The sequence below is a fragment of the Priapulus caudatus genome, unplaced genomic scaffold (assembly GCF_000485595.1).
Source record: "Priapulus caudatus unplaced genomic scaffold, Priapulus_caudatus-5.0.1 Scaffold462, whole genome shotgun sequence".
NCBI lineage: Eukaryota > Metazoa > Priapulida > Priapulimorpha > Priapulimorphida > Priapulidae > Priapulus > Priapulus caudatus.
The window spans coordinates 23253-32968 of NW_014577523.1; the positions used below are offsets into that span (position 1 = coordinate 23253).

The window sequence follows — 9716 nt, forward strand, 5'->3', positions numbered from 1 at the left end:
TCAAATTTAGCTACGCCGTCAACGAGAACTTAGGAACCGTTTACGCCACAGGTTTGAAAATTGGGTATAGTTGTTACTGCTATGCTCCCATATTGAACGTCCTATTTTGGAGCACGCCAGTCGACGTACTTTCGAGCCACGGGCAATTTTTGCAAAAATGGAATTGCCATTAGTCAGTTCAGGTTCAACGATTTTGCTCATTTTTGGTATGTGAATGAATAAGGGCTAAGGGTTTTGATATTTAAAAAAAAATATGCAAATAGGTAGGTTTGGAAATTATATAGCATATCTATTTATAGACATGTGGTATGCAGATAAGCTCTGTGGTGTCACCACTCGTCTGGTCGTTTTACAAGATTTTCTGACAATATCTTTAATGCAAAATTGTGTATTCCACTCCACCCTGCGATAAAACGTCTATATTTAGAGTAAAGTTTTACAAACATGTCGGAACGCAGCATAACCTAATTTATTCGAACGACATCGTAAGAAACATCAAGCGGTATAGCGGCCATCTACCGTCACAATTGTGATTCATTTTGGTTTATAAATTATTATGCGATATACAGATGGCAACCGTGTGCTACCGCTAGAAAAACTCAATACAAGTAAACACTTCCATGCAACCAATTAACCTTTGACAAAAGTTTGTTATGGCAGGGAAACACCATTGTCACGTGGTATATAGAGCCTACGTGAATAAGCGTATCATCTCAATCTTACACGTTACACATCGCCGAGCTTCGCTTTTAGGCAGGCCTAAATCTGAATATATAAAAAACGTTAAAATGGCGATCATTTAGGTGTAAGCCATCACTCGCCCACATCTCAGACTCACATCTCAAAACATTTATTTTCACATAAAAAAATTACACATAATTATCAAGAGTATATAATGGGAGTTCTCCCATATATACTCTTCGTTCTTATAATGTTCGTCGATGTTGGCTCAATTACAACTGAGTCTTCTCACTCACTCATTTGCTGTTCTTTTCGTATCTGACATAGTCAGATGCAGCTTGTCAGAAAAATAACGCATGAATCGTCCGTCCGTCCGTGAGCGTCGGCCGTCCGTCAACAGTGGGCCACAAATCTAAACGGCTCGACGTACGGGTCACGCCATATTAGGGGACGGGGGGGGTAATCCGAAAATGAGTTGGATGTCGAAGCGTGGGTGCAAAGGTCCAAAGGTCAAAGCGTGTAAAAGAAGGGGGACATTCCTGCCTTAAACTTAAGGCTATAGCGGAGAAATGCAGAATTGGCGGTGCACAAATCTAAACGCGCTCGACCTAGGCTCGTGAACGTCGGTGTATAGCATAGGTAGGAAAAGCCAGTCATGTGCCGGAAATTGGAGGTCACCCAGGTCAAAGGTCAATGCGGGCACAGGGCAAGATTTTAGACATTTTCTGAGACAATGGTGTGAACCGAGCGATTGAAAAAACTTTTTTGTTTCAGCGGTGACCTACCGTTTTCTATGGCTTTATTGAAAGGACATGAATATATGCTTTCACTGACGTGCGAAGAGTAAGTGTTCTGATAACCTTTTGAGCCTCAAGAGGAGGTTAAACATGCGCATTTGTTGACTGTTAACAAAGGTTGAACTGCTTTGCTTATTAGAGCCCCTCCCCCGCACCTCCCCCTTCCCCTCCACCCCCTGGAAGCCCCTGCCCCTTCGCCCACCCTCCCCCACCCTCCATCTACAATAGTGGGCGTGTCCTAACAAGGTGACTGTGTACGCAACTGCGTGTCTGCATATCTGCCGGCCTAACAACATGTGGTACTAGCACGACTGATATTTACGTTTAATCATAATTTTTATCGCTAGAACAGACCTCAGATGAGGCCGAGACGCGCTGCCGGCTCTTGTTTGTGGTGAGTCTACAGTGTCATTGTACAGTTTTTTGCAATGGTAAGTGCACATGAATATGATGGCATATTATGATAGCTAACCACATATAAATAATATTTGCATGAAAAACGACGTGGTATATGAATTTATTCTGCCACAAGCAAGACAAATTCTCACACTGTTAGACACGAGACACGAGAGACGTGGAAAGTGGCAAAGTATTTAAAGCAAGAGAACAAATTGCAGTACGCCATTTGTAAATGTTTTGTTTTGTTTTATGATCCCGGTAGAAAATTAGTTGTTTTGACGCGTTTTACAGAAAAAGGTGTTTTTCAAGGAAAACAGCATTTTATTCAGTATTATAAATATAATATTAGCTATAATTGTAATTTGTTGTAAATGTGTTATTTTCATCTAATATTAAGGTACGACGAGCGTCTGCGGCTCTCGTAATGTTAAGAGGTAATTTTTGAGGATTTTTAGCATCATCTGACGAAGTCAAATTGCAGCTTGTAGAATCGCATGAGTGTGCGTCGTGCCCGTACCGGTCCGTCGTCAACAGTTGGGCCAGCAAATTACTTAACCGCTGACTAATCTAACTACGGTCACGATATTCGTGAAAAACTTTTTTGTTTCAGCGCTGACCTACCATTTTATCATCTTATGAAAGGACATGAAATGTGCTTTCCACTGACAGTGCGAAGCAGTAAGTGTGCTGATAACTATTTGGACCCTCAAGAGGAGGGTTAAACATGATTCTCTTAATCTAACCTGCGCGTTCAATGACGTCACAGTGTTGTCATATTCATGGCACATCCATAATCTTAGAAACCAATAGCCTGGATAGCCGAACGCGTACAGCACGCGCAGCATGCACGGCTGAAAGGTCGTTGTTCGAATCCATCTGATTTTTTATATCATTTACACTGCTTTTCTCTGTAGTTTTTCTATCTTATCCATGTAAAGGGCTCACCAATGCCATCCAAACGCTAATTTCATCCAGTACTAGACTGTCCAAATACTTCGTGTCATGCATAATCACACTACCTTATGACAAAATAAAACTCTAGTTGCTCCCATTTCACTGCGCGGTTGCTTAAAACCTCACAAGAAAGAGGTGAGAAACGGCCATTCTGCGCGCAAACCGCCGACTGTTTGCCAAAGCAAAATAGCTTCGAATGTGACGTGACGTACATGTTTTATTTTGCTGCGCAGCCCGATACGCGCTGTACCGCAGCACCGCTGCCGGTTGCTTGGGGTTGGGGAAACTGTCAACAACATCGAGAATTTACAACATTGGAGGTATTTTCAACAAATACCTTTTAATAAGTACAACGCGCAGTGAAATGGCGGAACTAGAGTTTATTTGCCATAACGGTTGTATGATTATGCATCGACACAAAGTATTTGCTAGTCTAGTACTGGAGATAATTAAGCGTTTGGATGCGCATTGTGCGCCTTTAACTATTTTTCCCATGGGTTAGCCCTAGCTTTGTCAGCAGCTGTGCGCAGCGGGAGTCTAGAGGTGTTCAAACGATTGCGCAATCAAACCGGTCAGTTGGAAAGATACAGGAATCACGAATAAGCGCGATCGCATCGTCATAGCCCCGATATAACCAGTTAAAATGCTTCGTAAAGTCCGCAGCGCAATCACGTTGCAGGAGAGGCTGACTATACTAGCACACTTTTTAAGTGTAATATCGAAAGATAGCTTATAAACATTAGTGTATTAGCTCATTTTGACTTGAGGTTTGCAGTAGTTTTCATTGGCGTATTCGCATGCCAGTCTAGGATTATAAAAACAACTGTTAGTGTTATCATTGACAGCATTTATCGCTACAGGCAGTTAATAATTATAATAGGACAATGACAGTTGGTAATTGGTTCAAGCTGCGGCCTAATTGGTAAACTAATCGAGGCCAGGTGTCTCTAGTACGAGTTACTAGTCACCTGTACCTGGTTCTCTATCCCTTGATCCACTAGTACTACTAGACTACTACGAACTAGTAACAACTAGTACTAGTTACTACTAGTAATAGTACACTAATACATACTAAGCTCCAAGAAAGGTTTTTGCTAGGCGTTATGAATATCCCTTACTAGACACAGGCACTTGATAGCGTTTCAATAAATATATAATGCTAACTAAATACGAAATCTATATTTACTACGCAAATTCGTTAATGGTCATTCGGGTTCGGTTCGCGAGTAGGCGTAGGCAACTCCCTAGACTCGTTAGTGGACGTAGCAGTGTACGGTTCGGCATATTAGATGGTACCAGGGTAGTTCAGCGCTATATCAGACCGTACCAGGGGCTACGTTGCGGCAGTACCCGCGGGGACCATAGACTCTTCAGCATTGCTACGTGTTCTCAGATATAGCCTTGCCATGGTCACTCGCGATGGTAATCTGAGGTGGAGCGAGTCCCAGTCTATGTAGCCTTTGTCCTGCAGCCAATTCCATGTACTGGCAAGTTCGCGAACGGCGAAGAATTTCGTGTACGTCTTTTCTGTACGATTTTGCTGTCACGCAGCTCGGTTACGAACAGAGACATTATGTTTTTATAACAAGTGAACACTGTTCACGTCCCAAATGTCTACCCTCTGTGTCCCCACATAAGAAATTGCGGACATGTTCCTTGGCAGCTATGGATCCGTGCGCCGGCCAATTCATTCCGGCGCACGATCCATAGCTGCCACGCGCGTGGCATACTGCTCGTACGACGTTCCCGCGGTCGGCGTAGCGCCTTGCGCCGCGGACTGCGCGGAGATCGCGGCAGCACTTCGGATTAACACCTCCTTTTCGGGCACGCTTCTCTCCGTATCCCGTCTCATCTGGACTATATTAATTCACTGGGCATCATTCTACATGTTTTAAATAATTTATGTTTTTTATATGAGATTAGCTCTCGAGTGCATATAGCCGTCGTTACCACACGCATTTTTTTAATCATATATTTTTCATTCGCTTTTCTGTAAATATGGTTTATTTTTAAGAGGGCGAAAGAAGAAGAGCTCAGGTTGACAAGCTGCTTAATTGCATGTAAACAGCCGTCACTGCTCAAAGAAAATCCCAACTTAGATGCAGAGACAGTTGTTAGGGATAGACGTACGCATCTAACGAGGATTCATGATGAAGAGGTAGCCTTCGCGTAGCAAGTCATTTGAAATATTAAAAGAAGACCTGCCCATCAGAAAATTTCTCTCGTGGACGAATTGTTAAGGTGTGCCTTCATGATTTTCCAACTTTAGCGAGCCTATTGTCAGCACGTAATGGCCTAGTGCTGTAGTAGAATTGGCTGCCATTTTAAAATAAAGATCTATATAATTGTAATGCTTTTTTTGAGTCTTTGTAGCTTTATAATCTCATAACAATATTACTTGACTCTGAGCACAACAAAAGAAATTCAACACCCACTTCATATGCCACCACTAATACTCACAGTAATCTCAATAACAATATTAATACTCCTCAGCACCACACAAAAGAATAAACACCACTTCACATATGGAGCAAGCACAGCAACTTCTACGCATGCACGCACGCACGCACACACGCGCACGCGCACACTTGTAGTGCGCTTGTACGTGCCCGCACGCACCCATACACGTGCGACGTGCACACGCACGCCAACACGCCACGCATGCACAGCTTTACATGTATGCCACACCACCGCACGCACACACGTTGCCGTTTACACGCACGCACACCGCACGCATGCAGCGCATGTGTACGTACGAGCGACGCACGCACCACATACGTGTACGTACAAACGGGGCACGCACGCATGCACGCATCGTGTGACGTGCGCACCGCCGCACGTACATACCACGCATGCACAGCACCTGTACGTGCATACGCACGCACGCAAACCACACAGCGTACGCATGCACACAACGGGTACGTTACACCACGCAACACCACGCACGCATGCACGCCACCGGAGTACGTGCACACGCACGCCACGCCACGCACGCACGCACATGCTAGGGTGCACACGCACGCACACATCGGCGACGTCACACCCACGCACACGACGGGACTGGCACACCCCGCGCATATATATTGTCACGCCGAAATATAGGTGTGTAGCGACCAGTAGGGCTCTTTGCAGGTCATACATGTACCTATACATTACATACCGAACAGACACTATTAAATCCTCCCAAGATACCTATACTTAAGAATTGAGATTTTCAGGGCTGAAAAATAGTATCCGTTCGCCCATGAAGAGAGCATTCGTAGCGTTCAGAAACGCTACCCAAGTGGCAATATGTAAAGCTAGGTAACCATGTACTTCAGCTGTGCACCATGAGAGTTATGACATATGGTTGTCCGGCGTTTTAAAAAAATATCGCGGATCTTACTAAATGACGACCAACACTTTGCTGCCTGAAAAAAATACATTGAAAGGAATTCGTTTTAAATTACAGTAACTATCCACCATCTCAATGTGTATGTCATTGCCACACACGATAGCCAGCCTAATAATGGCAACGCACAAACGTTGCTCAGCTTTAGTGTCAAGGACGAGCTGCCGGCGCCTCGATTGGTCGGCGTGCACAGTCGTCAATCTCTTACACGACATTGCCAACCAATTACATTTAGGCCCGTAATTATTACGATTTGCGTGTATTAATTACGCCAATTACGCCTAAGTCATCCATTTATACACTTTAAGTAAATTTCAGAATAAATTTAATTTTACAGTAAAAAATCTATTTTTTTTTTAAATTTTTCTTAAATAAAATTTCAGTGAGTGTAGACACTGACAGAGTTTCTGTAGGGGTGTTTGTGTTTAACAGAGAACTGAGATCTTTAATGTTTTTGTGAGCAGTTATTCTAGTCAGTGTCACTTGTTCAGCAGAGAACTCGTGAATCTTTGTGAAAGAGTTTTTTTTATTTTTTATCATTTTTCTTGAAAATTTGGGTTGGCGGATCTGTAAACCAACAAAATAAAAAATTCTCGCCTAAGATTCTAGTAGCATATCTGCTAATAGGTGAGAGTATATTTTACCACATATTTTTATTTGTAGATGCAATTGTGAAATAATCACTTTAATGTCAAATTGCATTTAGGTGGAAAAAGATGATGAGACCTCACAGTTCCTTGTTCAGAGAACGGATGAAGGGAAAAACGTAGGTATCCATGTTGTTGGTTAAGCATGTTGTGCAAGCTTGGGGTGAGTTTTTTTTATGCGATGTGTGATTGTTCATTGCTGGAAATGCTCCTCACAATTATTTTTACAATCATTCATGATATTATCATTCTTGCGTAGAACGATGTGCAACGATATAGTTTGAATGTGTCTAAAATGTTTGCTTACAGAGAGCAGAATGCTCGTTAGATAGGACACAGCAGCTAAACCCGATGGTCCATGTATACAAAGACACGGAATCCGTGGCTGCAAAACCTGATGAATTCTTCCACAATTTTGAGGTCGTATGTGCTACCTGTTGTACAACACAAGAAATGATCAGAATCAACAACGTGTGCCACTCACGGGGCATCAAGTTCTTTGCGGGCGACGTATTTGGTTACTATGGCTACATGTTTGCTGATCTGAATGACCACGAATATTTGGAGTAAGAAATGTACATTATAAACATTAACCCTCCCCCTCTAAATAAATACACCATACTAGCTACATGAGACCTAGCATAGAGCCCGAACTTCGAAGAATGAGTTTAAAATGCAATGGGAACGCACAAGTAAAATGCTCCAAATGTAGTTTTATATGACTGTTTCCCGTTATGATGGCATAATACTTATGTTAATGTTTTATTAGCTCACCTTGACAGCGTCAAGATGAGCTATTGCCATGGGGTGTCGTCCGTCGTACGTCTGTCCGTCCATCAACATTTGGCTACGTTCAACGATAACTCAAGAACCGTTTGACCCACATGTTTAAAATTGCATATAGTTGTTAGTGTTACTCCTATGGGAGAGGTTTGAACGTTCTATTTTGGAGCACGCCAGTCGACCTACTTTCGAGCCACGTCCACTTTTTGTCAAAAATGGAAATGGCCATAAGTCAGTTCAGGTTCAACGGATTTTGCTCATTTCTGGTATGTGAATGAATGAGGACTGGCCCCAAAACATATCACACAGGTCTTGATTTTTTTTTTTATTATGCAAATTAGGTAGATTTTAGCAATTTCACTATGCATTTTAGTGTCAGCCTACGGTCAACGATAACTCAAGAACCGTTTGACCCACATGTCAAATTGCATACAGTTGTTACTCCTATGGGAGAGATTTGAACGTCCTATTTTGGAGCACGCCAGTCGACCTACTTTCGAGCCACGCCCACTTTTTGGCAAAAATGAAAATGGCCATCTAGATTCATTCGATTTTGTTAAATTTTGGTATGTGAATGTGTAAGGCTAGCCCCAAAACAGTTATTACTCCTATGGGAGAGATGACAACATCCTATTATGTTTATTTCGTCTAACTGGTTCCCTGATGAAGCACTAGTACTACTGTCACACCTGTACTCCTTGAGGAAGCACTAGTACTATTGTCACACCTGTACTCCCTGATGAAGCACTAGTACTACTGTCACATCTGTACTCCTTGAGGAAGCACTATTACTATTGTCACACCTGTACTCCCTGATGAAGCACTAGTACTACTGTAACATCTGTACTCCTTGAGGAAGCACTAGTACTATTGTCACACCTGTACTCCCTGATGAAGCACTAATACTATTGTCACACCTGTAGTCCTTGATGAAGCACTAGTACTATTGTCACACCTGTACTCCCTGATGAAGCACTAGTACTATTGTCACACCTGTAGTCCTTGATGACGCACTAGTACTATTGTCACACCTGTAGTCCTCGATTAAGCAATAGTATCACACCTGTACTCCTTGATGAAACAATAGCTTCAAACTTGTACTCCCTGATGAAGTATTAGTGCATCACATGATAAATCGTTGAAATTCCATTGGATAACGTTGCAGGTACTATGATACAATGGTGGCGGGCACTATTGCTTGCGCGACGCAGCAATCTATAGCGACTGTTCTAAATCACGTATTGATGTTGACGCTTTCAATGTGTATTCCAAAGGATACTCGGACAATACTTTTATTCCAATGTTTATTCCAGTTGCAATGTGTTACGTTTGTGTGCCCCCAACAACAGGCAATAATATATAAATAGTACTATTGTCGCACCTGGCTGTACTCCTTGATGAAACAATAGCTTCATACCTGTACTCCCTGATGAAGCAGTAGTGCTATTGTCACACCTGTACTCCCTGATGAAGCAGTAGTGCTATTGTCACACCTGTATACTCTCTGGTGCAGAAGTAGTACTATTCCTACACATGTACTCCCTGATAAAGCAGCAGCGGCACACCTGTATTGTTCAGGCAGCAGGTTTCTAGACACTCGCTGTCCTCGCACTCTACATTCTAGAATTCTAGAAAATTATCTCGCTGTAAAAGCAGCAGCGTCAGGTCAGCTCCTTACTGTTGATGCTGGCAACACACAAATAGCCGTACTGAAAATGCAACAGCATCACACCTGTTCACGGGTGAAACATTAGTGCTCTTGCCACGCTCTGTTCTCGCTGTGGAAACAGGAATGTCCGCTAGCGCCCCTGCTATAATGGCATAAACAAGTCCGCTCTCAGCAGTTATATGATTATATCAGGAGATATAATATATATAATATATGATAGCAGCAGATGCGTCACACTTTCTCATTAATACTGGCAATCCAATGTGGAGAAGATATTATTATTATTATTCTGGCTTTATGACATGCATGCGTGCCACCGACGCAGTCGTGTATATATATATATATATATATATATATATATAGAGAGAGAGAGAGAGAGAGAGAGAGAGATCTAT

The 9716-nt window shown here is 42.6% G+C and overlaps 1 protein-coding gene and 1 long non-coding RNA gene across 2 annotated transcripts in view; one reads left to right on the plus strand and one right to left on the minus strand.

Annotated features, from left to right (window-relative positions):
- Positions 1 to 9716, plus strand: part of LOC106810679 (SUMO-activating enzyme subunit 1-like) — a gene marked incomplete in the record, with an annotated part of 30504 nt that overhangs the window by 14433 nt on the left and 6355 nt on the right. The window contains 2 exon segments of the mRNA XM_014814109.1: positions 6929 to 6988; positions 7179 to 7435. Coding sequence (XP_014669595.1) covers positions 6929 to 6988; positions 7179 to 7435 — 317 coding nt within the window.
- Positions 1 to 9716, minus strand: part of LOC106810680 — a 21910-nt gene that overhangs the window by 5810 nt on the left and 6384 nt on the right. The window lies entirely within an intron of this gene.